This window comes from Gracilinanus agilis, chromosome 6 (assembly GCF_016433145.1).
Source record: "Gracilinanus agilis isolate LMUSP501 chromosome 6, AgileGrace, whole genome shotgun sequence".
NCBI classification, from domain to species: domain Eukaryota; kingdom Metazoa; phylum Chordata; class Mammalia; order Didelphimorphia; family Didelphidae; genus Gracilinanus; species Gracilinanus agilis.
This window is the reverse complement of record NC_058135.1, coordinates 63,832,167-63,855,636: the sequence shown is the minus strand read 5'-3', so window position 1 is coordinate 63,855,636 and position 23,470 is coordinate 63,832,167. Positions and strand designations below refer to the sequence as shown.

Genomic DNA, 23,470 nt, shown 5'->3' with positions numbered 1-23,470 from the left:
AAGAGTTAGAGACAGTCAGGATGAGAACTCACATCCCCTGCTTTTCCACCACGCCACAGTCCAAAGCTCATCCTTTCAAATATTTATTTTAAAACAAAGATGTGTTTAAGTTTTTTTTTAAAGTTCTGTATAAACAACCCCAAAGAACTGTTAAAATCTATATCTGCCCCCGCCTCCAACACAAACCACCTGGCTCTCTCACACATGTTGTTAAACAACCTTAATTTTGATAAAAGGTCATCATCAAATGCCATCATCAAAGTGTTCTCTATCCCCTTTGCTCTGATGTCCCTTTCAGACAAGACTTGGAGGAGGTTATTAGTATAATCCTGGCAGGGGAAATTAGAGTGGTTAGTATGGCAGGAGGTGCTGGCTAAACCTGCTGCCTCCTCATCTGTTTCTCTAACAGCAGTAGAGATAGCTCAGAGACGGAAATAGCCCTCAGCCTGTTGAAATCAAAAGCTTCTGGTTGGCACATCTTTTCTAATTTTAAATCAGATTGCTATCAGATGCCTGATCTGCTCATAAACCACAGTGGCGTCTGTTCATTGAAGAAATTATGGCACAGTGGAAGGAGAGATCTGAGTTTGAATCTCATCTCTGATACTTACTAGCTATGGGATGATAAGAAGGCAGTTAACCTCACTGTAGAAGTTTACTCACATATAAAATGGGGCTAATAATCCTTACAGTAACAATCTCAGAGGATTGTTGGGAGATTTCAGTGAGATAAGGTATGTAAACCAACCTGTGCACATTAAAGCTATATATGTGTGTGTGTGTACATACATTAGTTATTAATAGCATTGCTTATTTGTGTCTCTGTTATGTGCTTAGATTCCTAGAAATTTATGATAAGAGAATGTAAGCAGTATTTATAGCAGTTAAAATATCACAAGAGGAACTGAAGTTTAAATGAAAAGTGGCTCAGAATGATCAGGAAGAAATAATTAGGGGTGGGAGGTGGGGAATGACGGATACAAACAATAAAGAAGGAAGCCTGAAAATATCAACCGAAATAATTGGAGAGAAATTTAATAAAAGTAAAGGCCTCCCAGGCTTCCACGATGTATTAAAGAAAAAATAATTATAAAACCTATCCGTTTTGGGAAAAAACTACAGATAAAAAAAGATCAGTGGAATAAAAGAGAGAACTCATAAATGGACCCCATGTTATGATTATATTGTCATAATATTATATTGGTAATAAGATCAACAAGAATTGGAGTATGGAATCATTATTCAATCAAAACTATAGGAATGAATGCTTAGCTATTGAAAACTGAGGTTGGATCTATACTATACAAGGTACTATAATAAATTCTAATTGGATTCATGGTCTAAATAGGGAAAAAAAATACCAGTTTTAGACAGAAGACCTGAATCAGAGGCCTGGTTGTAACATTAATTGGCTATATGAACTCAGACCAAGCATTTAGCCTTCAAATCCAGTTTTTTATCTGTTAAAAAAGGAGAGAATGATCTCCACTACCCACTTTACAAAGTTGCTCATTGGAAGAAAAGCAGTTAGTGAACCTGAAAGTGTCCTGAGAATGTGTGTGCTATATATTATTTGGTGCTTGAACAAAATGTGGACTTGTCATTTCCTAAAGCAAAAATGGGGAGAGAAATGGGCAGCTTACCAGAGTTCAGATAAAGAAATATCTTTTTCCAAGGCCTAAATGTCAACAGCTAAAGTAAAATGGTTGCCCCAACAGACTGATGAAGAGTGCTTCCCAAGAGTTAGGCAAATCTTTTATGTGACATAATCCCAAAATCAAGACTTTTTCTATTGTAAAAATATGGGAACTCTCAATTATAACTAAACTATAAGGGCTATTCCCTACTCCTCTTTTCACAGAGTCATAGGTCTTTTAAGGCAATGCCAATGGGATCTAAGTTTTGGATGGTACTACTAAGGTGGAAAGGCTTCAAACCTCCGCCTTGATTTAAATATCTTAGGTATTGTTTCCACTTTACACTTAAGAGATATTTAGTCCACCCACTCCAAGCTTTACACCATGACTCTTCTGTCACTCATGGACCAGTTTAATTAGAAGTATGGATACTCATCATCATAGAATTGGCCACCATGTAATGATTATTGAAAATGGGGGCATGGGCTAACAAACTCTAAAACTTTCTACTACAACAAAAAGGGGCTACACCATTGGAGGAAGAAATCACGCAGATGAAATCATGATATTTTTTAAAGCATTACAGGATGAACTAGAATGCTAACTCTTTGAGATCAGGTACTGCTTTTCCTTTTGTTATTGTATTCCTAAAACCCAGCACATTGTCTGGCACCAACTAGACACATTAAATTTATGAATGAATGAATCAATCAAGTATCAAGGAAGATAATGAATAGAAAAATGTTCTTTTCAGTTCATAAGTTTCAATATATAAAAATCTACCGTGTTTCTTATCTATACATGTATATGTTTAAATAGCAATTATGAATTGACATTTAACTGGAAATAATTAATTTTGTTACAAAATGCCATTACATTTTAAGATTTTTAACAAGCATTTTTTCTCCTTCAGACTCATAGGATACATTTTTGGCAACTGAATCACATTTCTATTCTGGAGAAGGTCACATATTCAAGTCTCACGAAAGATCTAAATTTTGAATTTAGAGGCTCTTGAAAAAAGACCTTTACTAAAGCATCTTAAATAAATGTCATCTAAAGGAAAGCATTTTGTTCAAACTATCTTCTCTTTTTACATAATATCAAAGCTTTGCTTAATACTAGTTATATTCTAGAGTTAAAGATTAATTCTTTGTCAAATGTCCCTGGTGCAAGGCTGGGAGGGAGGGAAGGAAGCCACTTGGAACTCAAATATAATCAAATACAATTTAAAATAAATAAAGATTGATTAATGATAAAGATATTTTGGGGCACTGAAGAATAGGAAGAAAGAACTCACCAAAAGCCACATCTTTGATTAACATTTGAGGGGGCCAAAATGGAGATGAACTTTGAATGAAACCCCTCAATCTCTTCCCCATAAAATAAAATTGCACGAAATATGCATTTCTTAATTCTATAAGATAGTAACTCCATTATGATAGAGACATGAAGAATTAGACAAAATTTCTATCTCCCCAGTACATAAAATAGGAATAAATGTATATCTGTTGAACAGGTGGGTGAATAAACACAACAGTTTATCAAATATGCAAATTAAATTGTAAAGGTGAGCCTATCATCAAATAATGCCAGGAAATCATTGAGTAATCAGGGGAAAAAAGTTGACTGTAGAGATGACTGACTATTCAAAAGACCCATGATTTCAACAGAATGAATTGTCCCTCCACCTAATCATATCACAACTCCTCGATGGCAGGGATCATAAAATTGCATCCCCAACCCCTTCAAGACTAAAGATTTTATGAGATGCTACAGTAAAAGAATCAAAACAAGCCAAAAAAAAGCGAACAAATCAAACACCATATGTCAGTTTAGGACTTACCAATGTAGACTACAACATAGAGAAAAGTAAGCAGATTCTATCCCATTCTGAGTCTTATTCATTATACCTTTTGAGTGAGTGGACTAAGTATTTCTTAAGGCATGAAGTGGACCAATGATACCTATGACATTCAAGTAAGTGCTATGACTGGAAGAGAACCTCTCAAAAGAGAGCCCTTTGACCTTGGAGGCAGAGTCAATTTGATCTCTCATGGCTTCTGACCACCAAGAGGGCAAGAAAGTCATTCACAATGGCAGAAGTGAGAGACAATTCTCCTATGGAGGGAAACCCTCATTTTATCATTGAAGAAACAAGAGTGTTCTTGGATGGACCTGACTCAATCCAGGCCCTGAGTCATTTAGGTTTGATACTAAAACAAAATCAGACATCTGTAGGCCATTCAACAATGAACAAATATTGATTTTCTTAGCCATAGCAGTAGACGGATATTAAAAAAGGCTATATATCAAGGATATCTCTAATTGATTCTGTTGTGAATCATTAGCCAAGAATTAAATCTCTCCCTGTACTCTTCATGGAGGTTTTGTACACAGGTAATAAGGAAGGGAGGTAAACAGCCTGAACCCCAAATCCTCTGAACTAAATCTTGAGCAAAATCTTAATATCTTTTAAAGAAAAACCAGGAGGGATTAGGATGATGTTTCTATTACAAAAAGTGACCACTGTTTAGCACCATGGACAGCAAAATGAAAACCTCAGTACAAGTAATTATGTGACCTTGGATCAGTTGTTACCTCCTCTTAGATTATTTTCTCTAGAAAGAATCACACTGCTCTGGTCAGATGACCCCTGGGTTCAGTTCTGGGTCCAATATTTTCAGAATATGATCCTTGTACACAACAGTTGGAATAGACAACAAATGGAACAAAGTAATTCAAAACCACGGTATATGAGGATGCGTGAAAGGACTGGGGGGACTTAGCTTGTAGAAAAAAAGACATTAGGGACAATGATAGCTGCCTAAAAGAATCTGAAGTAAGTTAATGCAAAAGAAAGACTGGATTTATCCTACTTGGCATGAGAGGGCAAAACTAGCAGCAAGGGTGGAAGCTATAGAAGGTAAGTAAGCTTTTGCTTCATATAAAGAAAAATGCTCTAATATTTAGAGCTGTCCAAAAGTGGAATGGGCTTCCTTGGGGAAAAGTGAGTCACCCATCAGTGGAGGTCCTCAAGTAAAGACAGAATAGCTACTTGCTGAGACGTTTTATATTTTATTTTATAAATTTTATTTTAAAATAAAAATAAATATATAAATTTAAAATATAAATATAAATAAAAGTAAATCTTATTTATTTTATAAAAAGTAGCTCCTATTCAGGTACAAAGGACAGATATGCAGCACAATGGATAAAGTGCTAAGCCAGGAGTAGGAAGATCTGAGTACTCATTTGATCTCAGATATTTATTAGCAAGGTGACCTAGGCAAGCCACTTAACCCTGTTTGCCTCAGTTTCTTCATCTGTAAAAAGAGCTAGAGAAGGAAAGATCAGACCACTTTAGTATTTTTGCCAAGAAAACCCTAAATGGGATCACAAAGAGTCAGACACAACTGAACATTCAGGAAGAGTTCTGACTAGTTGATGAGTCCTTTCCAAGTCTAACATTGTATCAGTGCTTGGGAGCTTTTGCCACTGACATAAATTAAGTGGCCTATGTAGGCACAGAACAGGATTAAAAAATCTTGGACTTAGAGTTGGAAGGGATCTCAGAGACTTTCCCGTCTAACTTCCTCATTTCACTGATGAGAAAACTGAAACCTTAAGAGTTTAAATGACTTGCCTAGAATCACACAGGGGGTGGACAGGCTTTGAACACAGACCCTCTGATGCCAGAGTCAGTGTGTCCCATGCTGATCTCATCAACTTCATATCCATATTAAAAGAGTTGCTACTCACTTGTTGATTGTTCTTCCAAAAGTGACTTGGACTAGTGCAATTAGTGTCCTCCTCACCCACTTAAACACTAGAAGAAAAACCAGGATAAAAGTGTCACCACAAGACCAAATCACATTTGTGCATTTTGTACCACTTCCTAGCTAGATCCCAGATCTGTTTACCTCCCTCCCTGTTAGCCCAAGCTAGCCAAGCCATTCCAGCATCAAACGAGGCAAAGCTGGCCAACAATAAATGCTCCAATTTTTTCAATGCCTCCTACTCTTTCCCTTACAACAGTGCAGCAGACTACATACTTATTTGTGTTTGAGTCTTATTCTCCAACTAGACTATAAGTTCCATGAGGGCAGAGTCTGTGTTGAATTAAAATTTTATGCCTAGTAAAATATCTATACAGACACTCAATATTTGTTGAATGTCACTACAGAAAAATAATATTTTTAACCACTTTCTTGGTCTCTCTTTTTGCCTATCCTACTTTATTTGGCACAGTTTTTTTTTTTTGTGTGTGTGTGTGTGTAGCAGTAAATAAATCATTAAATGCCTACTATACATAGTGAGGATAGAAATAAAAAGTGAGACAGTTCCTGATCTAAAGGGGCTCCCATTTTAATTGGGGGAGACAACAGATATGGAAGATTTCAGCTAAAAATCTGATGGAAAAGTCACACAGTCCTTGGAGTACAATGGAAAAACAGATGCTGCTAATATCTTTTTTTAAAATGTTAATTCCACTGATAAAATCATAGCAGTTTCTAATGTGAAACCATTTGTCAATGCCAAGGACTTTTCTGGCAAGGACTTTCCTTTCTGAGTCTTCAGTAGCTTTAGTTGTAGCAGCTACAATTGTAGTTTCCAGACTGTATCTTGCTTCCTAAGATGATACCCAAGGCCACTGGGCTGGAAGCATAATTTTTCCCAAGGCTCTTGGGTCCTGGGCTATCCCCAACAGGGTTTGAAGGGTTGTGATAGTCAAGATGGCAGAAGAGGTTTGACTTGTCTGGTTCATGCTGCCTCCGATCTCGCCCTCAAAAATGTGTATATGGATACACACATATGTATGTATAAACACATATATGTATAGATATATGCACATCATATATATATATAAAATCCTAACACAAGGCTATAATGTGAATATGAAAGGTGAGAGAGAAAGAGTTTGGAGGAGGTAATGATCACTTCTGGTGGTAAATCAAGGAAACCCTTCACATCAGAAGTGGTATTTCTTTCATGGAGAAGTCTAGGATCATCATAAGACCTTTGTAATTTCCTAAAAGCAATCTTACTCTCTTCTTTTCCTTCAGTTCTGGTCCCAACTACTTGGCCATTTGCAGTATCCATCCAAGGTGTGTATATATTGATTGAGTGAGTGAGTGTTGAGCTCTGGCGCTTCTCTAAAAAACTGTATATCATGGTCCCAACAAGAGTCAGTCTTCACCCCCTCAGTTCTTTCTGGGTAGATGATCAGATCAAATTTTATTGAGCAGTTATGGATCTCATCCAGTAGATCCTGCTGTTCTCCACAGCTTGATGCAACAGTAATTTAAGTACTACAGTTAAGGAAACACAACCCTCCATTCCACTTCCAACTTTGCACAGTCTTTCGTTATAGCTTAGTCTAAAAAAGGATTGTTTTTGCTGCTATTCCAATTTGTACAGTGAAGCTAGAAAACCTCTAGCAAAACCAAGTGCCCACAACTGGCTGAAATCATGGTGAAACATTTTCAATATACATGTTTTACTCTGTAAAGTTCAAAAGCTCAACTGGAGAGCAGTGTCTGGCTTTTTCCAATGAAGGCCACATGAGACCATCATGAAAGACCACTATGAAACCAGAGCATAGCAGAAACCTCATAAAGTACATATACCCCTTCTCCCACAGCCAGTTCTAGCTTGACTGCCAAATGGAGTTCTATGTTCTTCAGATATATGGAGGATATGGTTTTTTTTTGTAGGCTCCACTATTCCACAGTCACAAGGAAACAGGGAATGAGTTTCAACTTTGAAAGCCATATCAACTCTATGACCATCCATGATTACAGAGGATTCATGATGAAACATGCTACTTGACTCATGACAGATGATGACCTTGAGAGTGCGCACTGAGCCATATAAGTTTTTTGGACACATCCAACTTGGGGTTCTATTTTGCTTGGACATATAAGCTGGTAACAGGGTTTTGTTTTCCTTTCTTTTCAGTGGAGAAGGGGCAGTAGGAGGGAGAGAACAGAGATTTTCATTGATTTTTAAAACTCTAATTTTTTTCAAAAAGAAGTTGAGTTTTCTTGCACTGGAGTTCTTAAGATTGGAAGCTAGATGATCTCTTGTCTGGAATGCTATAAAAAAAACCTTCAGGTAAGGATCGAGTTAGATAAGGTCCTAGGATATCTCTCAATTAAGGCGCTCTTGAGTCTTTGTGTCATCCCAGATGACACTCACCAGATTACCTGATACATGGATTCCTTTACCTAAAAAATAGGTAGTTTGATTATTAATAATAATACATCACCAATGAGGAGTTAATGATGAGTGATTCAGCTATTCTCTTCAATGTACCCAATGGCATTTTAAGGATGAAATCTGATGGGTTTTTTGCCAATTTACTTTTTAAAAAAAAACTCTTTCTGTAGTATTTGAGATTGTAGACCATTTGTTCCCTCTTTTGCAGGAAAAATCGATTACATTGTAGAATCAATCAAGTAGAAACTCAAGGTAAGATTAATTTGATCTTCTCATTTAAATATTGGACTAGTAAAAGATATGGAATCAGAGAAGGCCCACTGCTACATGCTACCTATGTGACAGGGCTAGTTACTTAGCTTTCTTGAGATTCAGTTTCCCAATATAAAGGCAAGTGGTAGACTAAATTGCTTCTAGGTTGGCTTTCAGACCTTTCCAGATCCAAATTTTCTGCTCCCATGAGCCAAATTTGAAATCCTGACTCTATTACTTACTACCTATGTGACTGACTGTAGGCAGGTAACCTCTTTGGGTCTTTCCCTCTCCATCTCTAAAATAAGAAAGCTGGATTAGATGATAAAAATTTCTTCCAGGTCTGAATCTGAGGGTCTTCGGGCTTCTGAGCCCATTTTCAATTCTGCAATTCAATGGATTCGTGAAGGTTTTACTAAGTAGGATTTTAAGATAGGAGGGTGGAGTGCAAGGTGGGAAGTAATGAGTAGCTATATCACATAAAAAACCCCAACAAACCACAATAAAAACGATTGCTTCTATAAAGGGCTAGTCTACCAGACAGCTGTGTTCTTTAAAAATACCAGAAAACTGGCTCGAAATCAGAAACAGGCTGGCATCATGGAGATCTGCTCATTTGGGGGATGGCATAGGGCCATTTGAGGAGAATGTCTGTCAGGGATAATTAACCCTCTCCTCCCTATGCCTTTCTTGAGCAAGAAGGGGAGGGAGAGAGAGAGGATCCTTTTGAGGGTCTAAAGACATTTGTATTCAACAGATAGTGTCTAACAAGCTTGCTTAGCTATGAAAAAGCTATCTATAGTGACCCCTTTCTGCCTCTCTGACCTAAAAAATTAATCCATCAACAAGTATCTATTGAGGACCAACTAGACACTGGGGAGAAAAAGACAAAAGTGAGAGTCTCTGACTTTAAATGACTTTGCTACAATATTTTTCAGTCACCCCCTATCCCTATCTGACCTGCTTCTTTCGACCCATTTCTCAAAACAGAGCATGAAAAATATTTCCCCTCTCCATTTCATCACCCCTCCCCAATGGCCCCAGGCCTTAGCTGCCTTAAGAGGGTTGTTGTTGTTATAGCTAAAACAAAACACTATTGATGGCAAAGTTCTTTGGACTAAAAACTTCTACTTATTTTCTCCTGAAATGCTGGAAATAGATATCCAAATATGCACATGGAAAAATGATGTTCTATTCTGAACTCTTCCCTTGGCTTGTTCTTTGACTGAGGCAAAGTCACTTAATCTTTTCTGTCTCAGGGAAAGACCCATAATTTTTCCTGACTTTAAAAACAAATAAACAAAAAACCCAAACACCTCATAGTTTGGGTCAAGAGGATTCATGAAGTGATGGGCCAGATTTCCTTGGATTGGTATTTGATTGAGTGTAACGTGTGCAGTTTGGGAAGGGAGATGGGGGAACATTAACTGTTTCACACAGTTCTGGTTGTATTTAACAATTTACAACTTCTGAGACCAGAAAACTGAAATACACAAAAATGGCGGCTTATCTGGAATGCTCCGGCCTCACCACCAATATCCTAGGATAAAGATAAGTGATTTTGGAAAGTTATTTCTAGGTGGTGGACTGAATAGAAAAATGGACCTGGAGCCAAGGAGACATGAATTCAAATTTGGCCTCAGATACTTGCTAGCTGTGAAACCCTGGGCAAAACACTTAACTTCTGTCTGTCTCAGTTTCCTCATCTGTAAAATGGTGATAAAATGGGACCCATCTTCCAGCGTGGTTAAATGGAATAATATTTGTAAAATGATTCGACAGTCTTAAAGTGTTATATAATATATTATTATTATTATTATTATTATTATTATTTCACTTCTCTGATCCTCCTTTTCCTCATCTGTAATGTGTGAACATTAATAATTGTCCTACTTATGTCCAAGGGATTTTGTGAAAAAATAACATTGCGAACTTTGTAGCATTGTAGAAATGTGAATGTTAGTCACTAAAATGGGATCTGTGGTCTCACTGATTCCAGAGTTCCCTTCAATGATGCATATCTGAAGTCATCCACACCTCCCAAAAGCCTGCAAAATGTTGTTTTTTATTTTCTCCCTACTCTGTGAAGTCACCAGTAGTGTCCTTTGGCCATCTACCTGTCGCTTGTCATTCTTCACACAAAAGCAGCCCATCTTCTTTCTGTCATACAATCCCTTTATGATTCCTTTTATAAAAATGTATTCCTGTTCTCCAAAGTTCCTCTTTGGCTATATGTTAAGATATGTTTACCATGTCCAACTGCCTTTCTTGTGCCCTTTGGGTGATACTTTGAGAAGTACTGGTATTCTAGGTCTCATTGCTACACAGTAATACCATTAAGATGTCTGTATTGAAAAGATGGGCTTCACTTTTATGGAAGCTTGAGGTTAGGAAACAATTTGCAATTTCCTAAAAAGAATTGAAATCTAACATTCATCCATTTGGTCCTTCCTGTGTAGATGGTTGGGCCAACCCTCTTTGAGTGATTATGGATTTCTTCCAGAACATTCTGCAATGTTTTTGGGCTTAATGCTACTAACATAATGTCATCCACATCTGATTATCCATAGAGAAGCTCTCTTTGACCTGGATTCTGTGCAGGTTCTCCTCCATCACTTTTGGTGAACATATAATTCCCTATTTTATGTCTCACTTGATATCTACTATCATCAAGGTCATCAAACAGTCAGTCAGTCAATAAATACCTATTATGTGCCAGGAACTGCTCATAAGCACTGAGAATATAAAGAAGGTTGTTTCTGTTATTCCTTCCAAATAATTCTGATTCATCTTCAAATAGAGTTTGGAGACATCCTGGTGTCAAAGATTCTGGAAGTTAGTTTTGTCCAACCAAGTCAGCTGAATGCTTCTTTAAAGTGAACAAACAACGGGATTCACTATTCTTTGCATCTTTCAGTAATTTGTGAGATATTCCATTATTGAATATAGTCCCTGTAAGCCTGCTTCTTCCCTACTGATGTCCTCATCCAGGATGTCCTCAATTTGTGTACAAAATAACATTAGTTTTGTAAAGGCGGGATAGTAGGCATTTTAGGTCTTTAGTTATTGTCTCAGTTACTTTTTGGAATATAAGTAAGATTTGCCTTTTTTCTTATCTCTTTGATATCTTCTTTCTCTGATACTTGTATATTGGTCCTTCAATGTTGCATTAATTGAATTATATTTAGCATAATCCTTCTCTATGTAGAAATAATTCAATCTGACTACTTTGTTCATAATTACTCTCTTCAGAGGTATAAGAATGGTTATTGTTTTCTTTTTTAATGTTTTGGCCCCTACTACAATTTAATTGGACTAACTCAGTGTACATCTGTCAAATATTACCCCTGTCCTTCTTCCCTCTTCCTATCCAAAGGCTACTCATACTAATAGTGAATGAAATGTAAGCTCCTTGAAGGCAGGAACTCCTTCTTTTTGTCTCTGTATCCCCAACACCTAACACAATTCTTGTTCTATAAAATATGACAGATATTTAACATGTTCTTATTGATTGACTAACCAAATGACCTTTTGAAATCTTGTTTTGTTGTTCATTCGTGTTCAACCCTCTTGATGCCATTTGGAATTTTCTTGGTAGATTTGTCATTTCCTTCTCCATCTCCAACTGGTTTTACAGATGAGGAAACTGAAGCAGGCAGGGTCTAGGGTCTACACAGCTTGTAAACTGAATTTGGACTCAGGTCTTCCTGACTCGAGGCCTGGCGCTATATCCACTGTGCTGCCCAGGTGTCCTAAAGCCTTGTTTAAACCTCGTGAAGCCCATCAAGCTATTCCATCTCTTCTAATCTACCGTGACCTTTCCTTTGTCTGAATCACTGCACTGCTGCCATCATAATGCTTGTGCGACAATGTTTAACACTTCTTTGTTCTCTCAGCATTTCATATATATTGGTTTCATCTCTTCAGCTTGGACTTGGGACCCTTACTGTGCCCTGCTTTTACTATTTACTATTTGACATGATTATTCTTATCTTATAACCGTCTGCTTCCTAGATTGCAACCTCTACATCCTCAGGAAATGAGACTAATTTCTTACTGTAAATACTTTCTGGTCTACTCAAGTGCTGTGGCATAGGCAAGGCATTTCATAAAAAAAAGTTGTGGAACTGAAAGCAATCAGCTGGATTGGAATGGAATGATCAGTTCCTGCAAAGAAGCGGCTATCCAGCTCATATTTCATCATATCCTCATTATACCCACAATTATTTGGTGCATCTACGTGCACATCTGCTCAGTCTTCTATTTATTGTTTTACTGGTAAGATGCTCTGTTTTGCTTAGGGGTTGGCAATTTTATTTTCATAGATCCTGCCACCATGTTGCAGCTCATCCACACTTCGGTGGGTGGTTTTCATGAATTTCTGGGGCCAAAGAAATCCATCACTCTTTGGCCATCACCTGGGGCTGAGCTTTTCCACTTTTAGCTAGTTAGATCCTTGGATGACAGACTCAGTCTATCATGGGGCCCCAAATCAAAGTCTTCTTAACTTTCATAGGACTTCCTAGAGCTTAGATTCCATTGATATAGCATGTGGGGACTCAAGGTCATCTTCATGTCACAATAAGGTATCAGAGGAGGACTTCGGTATCTTTGGTCATTTCATATATATAGTTAAGAATAAAAAATCCCAGTACTTGATAACATAGCACCTTCAGACACAACAGTCTTGGAAACCTTTAAATTAGTCTAAAAATAAATTTTAGTGGTTATATATTTGTATCCCTTGTTGTGTATTATTAATCTTCCTCAGAAAATATCTCCTCTTCTTATAGCTCTGAAAATTCAAGCATTCTTCTTGTTGCCATTCAGAATAAAGTTCTAAAGAAATCAGCGCTTCTTGATACAAAAAGTGACTATTTTCATGCAAGAATCAATGGATTTTAAAAAATTATTTTAAAATTATCTCAACTGTCCACAACAAGACAAGAGGCTTACTTCCTCGAAGCTCAAATATCTCCCCGATGAGCATGAAACATGGCTCAGCCAAAGCATCCTTCTTCCCATCTACATCTTCTCCATAGTCTGAAAAGTCACTATCTTCTTCTGCCTCCTCCTGGGGATATAGTAAAATCACAGGTGAACAATTACTCACAGATGGAAATAGACATATTTATGTAGTTTCCTTCATTTTGAATGTCTTACTGTTTGCCTCTATTTTATTCTGTTGTAATTGTCGTTCAATTGAATCTGAATCTTTGTGACCCATTTGAGATTTTTCTTGGCAGAGATTCCAGAGTTGTTTGCCATTTCCTTCTCCAGCTCATTTTACAGGTGAGGAAACTGAGGGAAACAGGGTGAAGTGACCTGCCTAGGTCACATAGCTAGTACGTATCTGAGGTTGGATTTGAACTCAGGAAGATGAATCTTCCTAATTCCAGGTCTGGTATCCTTTGCTCTATGGTGCCACCTCACTGTTCCCTCTGTGTGACCCAAAGCAAATCACTTAACCTCTGTTTGTTTCAGTATCTTCACCTACACAATAGGGATAATTATAGCATCTATCTTCCACAGTTGCTGTAAGCATAAATGAGATAAAATTACAAAAAGACTCTATAAATGCTAGCTTTTATTGGGATGTTTTAAAAAAGTTTGACTAAAGGATCAAAAATAAGGTAGTTTTCAGAGTTCTGTGGAGTTATTAAGTCAGTGGGTTAATAACAATGAAATTAAAAACTTACTTACCTGGTCAAGGGCACCATAAGATTTTTGTAAACTTTGTTGGTTTGGAATTCACTGTTTTTCAACTCAATATAAAGTGTTTTCAAATTAACTTCATTGTTTCTGAAGCCATGACTCAAGCTTTCCCAGCATCATAGGCTGTGCTCATCCATAGGCAGAAGGGCTGGTCTCCACATATGGGTCTGAACACATGTGTGTACATTTTCCAGTGCCATGCTGAAAATTTTTCTCTTGGCTCATAAAAATTACTGTGGGAGAATTGCTTCCCACTCCCAGATCTTTCTATCTAGCAGATCCAATCCAGAAAGGGAAGTAGGGTGGCGGGGGCTCGGGGGGAGGCAACTGCAGATGAGATGCCACATTTCTCATCTACTCTAGTAAGAGCTGGGTGTGAGTGGAGGAGAAGTACTTCATTTGCTTAAGCACAAGGCAATGATTTACTGAAGGATCAAGCCCAGGAACTAGACTGTTATATAGTGCCTGGGGTCCGCAACTCTAGTCTCTTCCCATAATAATGAGATCAAACAAGAAGTCTGGCATTTGTCAAGTAATTTGAGATTTGCAAAGCATTTACCAAATATTATCTCATTTGATCTTTACAACAGTCCTAGGAGGTTGCTGCTATTATTATCCACAGATGAGAAAACTGGGGCAGACAACCGCTAAATATCTTGCTTAGAAATACATACCAAATAAGTGGCAGAGGATAGATTTGAATTCAGGTCTTTTTGACACCAGATCCATCCCTTTCTCCTCTGTACCACCCAATGTCAGATCAATCCTCACAAGACACCAATGTACACAAGTCATTCTTTCTCTCCTTTCTCCTCACAAACTTTCGATGCCTCCCCATTACATAAAAGTCATACACCACAGTCTGGTGTTTTCCACTTCCTTCTGTATCTGCTGCTCTGCCTCATCATTTCAGTTTCATGGAACAAGAACACCTTCCCAGGGTAAGCTTGACACCTCTAATTTAGTTGTTCAGTCACGTTCAACTCTTCAGGACTCCCTTTAGGGTTTCTTGGCAAAGATACTGGAATGGCTTGCTATTTCCTTCTCAAGCTCATTTTACAGATGAGGAAACTGAGGCAAAAAGAACTGACTGATTTGCCCTGGGCCACACAACTATTTAGATCTGAAGTCAGATCTGGATTCAGTAGCCTTCCTAACTCCAGGCTCAGCCCTCTATACACTTGTTCCATGGAACTGAAATGAGGCAGAGCAGGGACTGTCTTTCTGTGTTTTAATTATATCCCTTGTACTTAGCACAGTGCCTGGCACAGAACAGGTACTTAATAAATGTTGACTGGATTGGATTGGGTTGGATTCAAGACCCTCTGCTTTAACCTTTGCCCCACTACTTCCCTATATGAACTCTAATCTAAGTAACTTATTGTTCCCTGAATATTCCATATGTATACTTACCTCCCCATCTTTGCCCACTTCAAGTGGGTTCTACTTTCTTCTCCACTTAGTCTAACTTTTACCATACTTCATAAAACCAAATTACATTCTCTCTACTCCATGAAAGACTTCTCTGACAATTCTGGGTCCTCAATAATAACTCTATCTCCTCTATATATATATATTTTATACTAGATTTATTATCTTATTGGCATAGGGAATTTCCAGTGAGAAACTTCATCTACCAATGTAGATAGATCCCAACTTTCCGACTTTAAAGTCTTAGATTTACCACCACACAGAATCATACAGCCAACATGTGTCAGAGATGGGACAGGTCTTCCTGACTCTAAGGCCAGCTCTCTGACTAATGCATAATACTGGATCTCTCATCTGACAAGTGACATGGAAGAACAGTTCACATTTCCATAACTTTTTGCCATCTACACAGCACTTTGTTTATAATCACTTTATGAACTAGGTAGTGTAAACATTATCATACTCATTTTTAAAATGAGGAAACTAAATCCCAGAGTGATTAATCACAAGATTGACCCAAGGCCATATAGCTAGGTACATGGTGAAGTTAAGTCTCAAGTCTTTTTCTTAGTCTATTGGGTCTTTCCCCAATACCAAGCATGGCGCTGTCCACAACTAGGTGCTGAAGAAGCATTTGTTCTTGCTGCCACTTGGTTTGTGTTTATGTCACGAAACCAGTAAATTCACTCGGGTGTTAAAACTCCTCTCAACAAGCAGCAACAACATTTCTCATTAATAGGGATGTATCTGATGAAATTCTGCTACTTTGGATGGACCTCTACAAATGAACTTGGTCTGTTCACTTTTAATGGTTTCAGTCGCATCCAGCTCTTTGGGAGGGACCCCATTTGAGATTTTCTTGGGAAAGATATCAGAGTGGTTTGCCATTTCCTTCTCCAGCTTATTTTCCAGATGAGGAAACTGAAGGAAATAGGGTTAAGTGACTTGCCTAGGATTACAGAGCTAATAAGTGTCTGAGGTCAGATTGGAGGTCAGAAAGATGGATCTTCCTGACTTCTGACTCAGTACTCTCCCATCTGGGGAGGCAGGACCTGCCCCATCTAATCGACATAAAATATGAGTTCTCTGAAAGCTGGCAATGTTTGTGTAATACAATGTAAAGTCACAAGCAGAGGGAAAGTGCCATTCTAAAAGTCAACCTGGGTTCTGTGTGAAGAAGTATTCATACATGGTAGGGAAATGTGACAGCTCCCAGCACTCACCTCTTGGTGGGAGAAAAAGTCACGAGGAAGCCTTTCCAGGAACGAGGACAGTGAAAATGTGGATTTCTTCCCCTGGACATCAATAACCTTGAGGTAGTCGGGAGAAGGGCTCAAGAAGGCATAAAGTGCTTCACTCTGACATAGCCTTTCATCTGAGAGCAATTTCTGCAGAGAAAAAGTCACTTTTGTGAAATGTATATATTTTATATAGATGTCTGATATGATCATATTTGTAATGGCATGAAAGTATTTGCGAGAGAAAACAAACAGAACTAAGATAGGGTAGAGCAGGGGAGGGACTGTTGGGCTTAGAATCAGAGGACCTAGGTTTGAATTCTTGTCTTATCTGTTACTTATATGCATCTGTACAACTCAGTGTCTCTTGATGTATTTTCCCATTGTGAATGAGGAGATCTGACTAGGTGGCTGGCTCTGAATCCACGGCCCTGTGCACGGTTTTTTTTCCCTCCTCATTTCTGAACCTAAAGGCTCATTTTCTTCTCTGAAGAAAAATGCTCAGATGAGTCTTAGTTATTTGAAACTGAGTTATTAGTAAATGAAACCTTCATTTTTCATAGACTGTACAGCGCCTCTGCCTCATCCCCATATGGACAATTAGAATCCTCACGGATGAATCACAACTCCAACTATTCTGCTGGCAATGCAAAAATCTTTCTCCTATTTTTGCACATAGCCAATGTTCCAGAGAGGATACACTCTTGAGATTCAAATACCCTGTTTTCAGTGGAGGAGTTCCAGGATAACCCTACTTAGCTTATAGATTTTATCTTTGAGATGAACTTTATGTTCCTTTCAGATTAAGGGAGGAAGTGGCTCAGATAGAGAAAAATGGGGCAGATCCTCAGACTCTTCTGGGAATTGAGTCTTCCCAGTAAGCAGAGCTGTTTTTGTTAAAAGTGAATTCTCTAGGGGGCAGCTGGATGGTTCAGTGGATTGAGAGCCAGGTCTAGAGATGGGAGATCCTAGATTCAAATGTAGCCTCAGACACTTCCTAGCTGTGTGACCCTGGGTAAGTCACTTAAACCTCCATTGCCTAGCCCTTGTGGCTCTTCTGCCTTGGAACCAATATACAGTATTGATTCTAAGATGGAAGGTAAGGGTTTAAAAATAATTGAATTCTTATAATGTTTATTCTATACCTATTGACGTATTCCTCCTCCCTCCTTCTCCCTTTCTCCTGCCCAAGCCCAACCCTCTTTTGCCCTCCAAAAAAACTATAAAAATTTTTTATTTAGAGGTCTAACTATTTCGGAGCCTTTTCAGTCACTGACTAGACTTCAAAAGATTGGTGGTTTCAATGGTATGAATGGTCTCAGCCCTGAAACTAACTATGCCTCCCACACACCTTAGTAGACAGTTTTCCTGGGTTTGTTTGACTGAAAATAATTCCCCATCACCTGGTTGGGCAACTTTCTGTTTAGGCTTCTCTGAACTTAGCTAGACGAGTCCTCAGACAAAAGGCACAGTGGTGGGCAGCTACTTTAAAGCTGATTTCCTTTTGCAGGGTTGGACTGTTTGGAAAGCTATAGTTCAATCTGTGGTGTATACAGATCTATAAGGTACTGATGAGCATTACTAATGAGGTTTTATTGAATTTTCAAATTGGCTCATTCGAAAAAGATATCACTGAGGAATTTAAATATCAATGACCTCCTTTGGCTTAAAAACCTAATGAAAACTCTTGAAAGGCTCAAAAAATGGCTGCTTTGAGGCTTGCAGTTTATTCTTTTCCTGACCAGGGCTGGCTTAGATGGAGAACGTGGCACCAAGTTTGGGAGGCAGAAGGCAGTTTGGCCAGTCCTGGCTCTCGAATCAGAGCACCCAGGTGATTAGCCTAGTTCTGATGCTTACTATCTATCTGTGTGGCTTCAAGTGAATCACTGAATCTCCACGGGCTTCAATTTCCTCACTTCTAAAACAAAGAGCTTGGATTATGTAGTATTTGTGAACTTACGATCAGGGTTCAAGGCTCACCTCAGACATTTATTAGCTACATGAACCTGGGCAAATAACTTCTCTCAGACCCAATTTCCTCATCAACAAAATGAGGGAAATAACAACCTCTTTGTTTGAACTAGATCATACGTGAAAGGTGCTCTGTAACCCTTAAAGGACTTTTTTAAGACGTGAAAGGGAATAAGCCTTTATAAAATGCCTACTATGTGCTAAATGCTTTACACATATCATTTCATTTGATAAAATAGCTACTATCATCATTACGGACTTGCATATTTTCAACTGGCACTCAATACTAGGCTAACAGCCATCTGTATTTTTCAGTAAGATATAAAACCAATAGACAGCGAATAAAATGTGCAAAGGATTCTCTGCCCTACAATAGAAAACATAAAATAAGGGACACCCTCACTAGCAGGACCAAGAAGACAAAAGCAAATTAAATAAGGAATTCACAGGCAAATGTTGGGGTCTAAAATCTCATGTTTCTCAATGGCATAGACTTAAAAAACCCAAGACCTAAAATTTATGAAATTTGGCCAGATAATCTATTCAAATATATCTAACATTCCTATAATGTTTTAAGATAACAACAAAATGTTAATATTTAAGCTTTAAGGTTTAAAAATCTTGCCTGGCATAGACAAAAAGAGCTTCTCAGAAGTTAAGAGACTTTGGTTCTAAACACCAGGCCTGACACTATATAGTTGTATGAATGCAGGAAAATTACTTACTTTCTCTGGGCCTCTTTCTTCATGTGTAAAATGAGGGGATTGGATGATCTCTAAGGGCTCTTCCAATTCTGATATTTTATAGTTCTATGATCTATCTTATTTGAACTCTTACATATCATAGAATTCCAGAAAGTTAGTTTAAAGAGACTTATCTTTCTGACTTCAAATCCAACTTCAGACCCCTACTAGCTATGTGACCCTGGACAAATCACTTAACTCTGTTTGCCTCAGTTTTCTCATCCGTCAAATGAGCAGGTGAAAAATATGGCAAATGATTGCAGTATCTTTGCTAAGAAAACCTCAAATAGGGTCATGAAGAACTGGAGATGACTAAAAGGACTGGACAACCAAAACAAAGAGATCGCTTGGTCCAAACTCCTCATTTTATTTTATTTTTTTAAAAATCCTGAATTTCCATCTTGGAGTCAATACAGTGTATTGGCTCTAAGGCAGAAGAGTGGTAAGGGATAGGCAATGGGGGCTAAGTGACTTGCCCAGGGTCACACAGCTAGGACGTATCTAAGGCCAAATTTGAGCCTAGGGCCTCCCGTCTACACCTGGCTCTCAATCCACTGAGCCCCCCAGGTGCCCCCCAAGCCCCTCATTTTAAAGAAGAAATTATGTCCCAGAGAAGTAAAAATGACTTTTTCCAAAGCTATGTGGTCAGTAAGGAGCTTGAATCTTATCTTTGCCAATGTGTCCCTAAACCAAATCTAGTGCCCTTTCTTCTCCATTCTTTTTTTTCACCCCTGAAATAGAAAATCAACAACTACCACTCTAGCCATGCTCTATCTTCAAAAAGGTTCTATGTCTCAACAATTTGTGGATTTAGCCTGTAGAAAGATATAATGGATACAGAATATTACAAGCTGATAAGAGCTGGAGTTGGAAAGCAATTCAGAGGCAACTTGGTACAACCTCATTTTAAATATGAAAAAATTTTAAGCTGGTCAAAGTCACATAGGTAGTGAAAAAGAGAAGCCAGTTTTGAACGCTGTTCTTCTGATCCCAGAGTCATTGTATCAAGTGCTGAACTCAGAGTCAGGAAGACCTGAATTTGAATCCTATCTCAAAACCTTCATGCCTGGGTCACTCTAAGCGAATCACTTAACTTCTGCTTGCCTCAGTTTCCTTTCCTCCAGAACTGGATTTCTTGAGGTCTAAGGCTTGTTTCAACTCCATATCTATGAAGTTATGATTTACAGTTGGAAAGAATCTTAGAATTGCTCCATTAAAAGCCTCCAGTTTTACAGAGGAAGGCACAAAGATCTCAGAGAACTTATCTCAGCCACCTATTTTCACAGAGAATTAAGTAGCTGAGCTAGAATTTGATTCTAGATCGACAGACTCCAGGTCCAGGGTTCTTTCCTTATACTATGATTCTAATTATTTTATCCTTTGAGTAAACTACAGTAGCACCTCATTTGCTGTGATCTCAACACAGGCAGATTCCAGTATATGATATTGGCAATCACAAAAAAGGCAGAAAAATATAAACAATTTCAATTACATGCTAACTCCACATGATTTCCCCAAGCACTATAAAGTCTCATAACAGTTTCGTACTGAACGTGAGCTCCCTGCATCATTCTTTGTCCAGAATTCTCACTTGCAGCAAGTCACATCAGCATCAGAGCAGCGCTTCTCTTTGCTTCATTAATGCTATTTGGCTATTAATAATGGCCCCAAAGAACAAATGTAGTGATAAGTCTAAGAAAAGTCATAAAGTGCCCAGGTACGTTTGTATCAGAAATACTTAATAAATGATGGGGTTCAGCATTATGTGCAATTTTCAACTCACACAAAGGGTCTTAGAACATATCGTGTGCATAAAACAATGTCCTACTCTATGTGTACTTACTCTATGACAACTTTAGCTTGTCTAATGACCACATAAAAATGAGTAGACTCTCTCTTACGAAGAGAGGTAAATTTCTATGAGTCTAGAAAAGTATCTCCATTATCATTTCCCGAAGCACTTTAACACATACAATTTTTCTTTGCTTCTACATTTCTAAGCCAATGCAAACTTTTCAACATAGTAATACCAAAAAGCTGGTAAAGCATATTACTAAATACAGGCATCAAGATTTCATTGTGCTGATGCATGAAAATAAAGGCAATTGTACTTCCCAAGGTGACATTTCATCCCTTGGTGAATGGTCACAGTGAGTCGTTCCTATGGTTTGGATAGCTGGCCATACCGAGGTACACAATCCTCTAAAAGGAGCCGATCCAGATGAAGAAAATACCGACAGGGGCTGCTGCAAGTACACAGAGTGGGTAGGATTTGGGCCAAGCTTTTTTTTTTTTTTTATGAGATGTTCAATAAATGCATAAACCAAAGGCATTTTTAGCTTCTTAGCAGAAGGGCAGAGAACAGGAAACAAATTATGGGGTTCCAGAATCAGGAAAGCTGGAAACTAAAAGAATGCAAGCTTCCTTTGCTAATAGGAATTTAGTTTTCTTACCTGTAAAAATATGTTTAACTGATTCTTGGACTTTTCCATGAATTTATGATCTACAGATTTGAAGGGCAGCTTGCTAAGAGAAGGCAACTGGACTTTTTTTAGTGAAGGGAAACACTGTAGGAGAGGAAAAAAAAATGAAGACTTTTTAATATTTGAAAAGACCATAAGACCATGTCCATAACTTTTGACTTAGGGATCCCATAGCTAGGCGTATATCCAAGGTGGTCAAAGATAGAAAGAAAGGTCCAATATACACCAAAATATTCACAGTCATACTTTTTGTACAAGGTAGGCAAGCCAGCCTAACCAAAGCAGCAAGATTCCTTGAGGCAGAGACCAATGAAGGCATGCGCCAAGCAAGTCAAACCACTACCTCCACTCAGACTAAGAAGGAGAAACCTTCAGATCCTAAACCCAAGAGTCTTGGGAGCAACAGCATTTCCCAGATCACCAGTCCTGCTTATTAAGTCCTAATTTTCCTCGAGGGAAGCAACCGTTGTGGAGATGTGACTGGGCAACTTGTCTTTGCAGGTGCTACAGTCTTTGCTTCCTTAGCAGCCATAATTACTGAAACTTCATTCCCTCCACCCCTAAAAAGCTCTTGACACCAAAATCCTCAGTAATGCCAAATGGTTCAACATCAGAAATGGATCATTTTACCAGTGTGAATATTATTGTAGAACATAATATTAATAATAACACAAAAGATTAGTATATCCTATATAATACATAGACCCTAATACAATATATATTATATCATATTATATATCAATATAATCTATATAGTATACAGACTTTATAATATAATAATTGATAACAATGTTATTCGTATTAAAATATTAAATTAACTAATATTAAAGATGTCTTAGTATCTGCTTTTTTCCTGCACCTTAGGACCACGGGTCCTTCTCATCTGATTTGCAACTGAAATTCCTTGTTTTTGTATTACCACCACCATCTCCCCTCACCCTCCCACATTAGAAAATGAGTTTTTGAAAGCAGGAAGTTTCTTAACTTTTCTATTTGTAAGCTTTGTGTTTAACACAATCCTTTGCAGGATGGTAAGTCCATAATATACACATTTTCATTCATTCATCTATTAAAAAACTTGAAACAAAACAAATGCCTACCAATTAGTTAATGACTAAAGTGGGTATGGCACATGAACTTAATGGAATATTACTGGGCTATAAGAAATGATAAACTTCAACACAAGATCATTAAAAACTTATATGAATTGATGCAAAGAGAGATAAGCCAGTCAGAGTAGACAAGAACTACAAAGATGTAAATGGAAAAGAAGAACCACCAAAATCCAAGCAGCTTTTTGTGTAATTATAATAATCAATTAAGTTTGGCTTCAAGCATGGGCAGAAGCCAGCTCCAACTAGCCAGCTGATTGGGCAGGTTTTTTTTTAACCCTTACCTTCTGTCTTGGAATCAATACTGTGTATTGGCTCCAAGGCAGAAGAGTGGCAAGGGTAGGCAATGGGGGTCAAGTGACTTGTCCAGGGTCACACAGCTGGGAAGTGTCTGAGGCCAGATTTGAACCTAGGACCTCCTGCCTCTAGGCCTGACTCTCAATCCACTGAGCCATCCAATTGCCCCCCTGATAGGTCAGTTTTCAGTGTGAGCATTTACATCTTGGGAATTGGTGATCGCTACAAATATGGGCTTGATTTAGTGTTCTGTTGATTGTCTTAGATTTAAGAAAATGATGGATAAAGTGCTAACAATCCTGATGTGTACTCTTTGGAGAGCTAGTTGTTTAACATTTAATAACCTGCTCTGCTTAGCCCTGAAGGAGA

General features: G+C 38.1%; 1 protein-coding gene across 1 annotated transcript in view; it reads right to left on the bottom strand.

The window, feature by feature from the left end:
• SNX25 (sorting nexin 25) overlaps positions 1 to 23,470 on the bottom strand; it is a 240,541-nt gene that overhangs the window by 8,061 nt on the left and 209,010 nt on the right. The window contains exons 13-16 of the mRNA XM_044681650.1: positions 21,663 to 21,776; positions 16,481 to 16,645; positions 13,068 to 13,185; positions 5,400 to 5,466 (exon numbers count right to left, since the gene is read on the bottom strand). Coding sequence (XP_044537585.1) covers positions 5,400 to 5,466; positions 13,068 to 13,185; positions 16,481 to 16,645; positions 21,663 to 21,776 — 464 coding nt within the window. The remainder of the gene's footprint in view (positions 1 to 5,399; positions 5,467 to 13,067; positions 13,186 to 16,480; positions 16,646 to 21,662; positions 21,777 to 23,470) is intronic.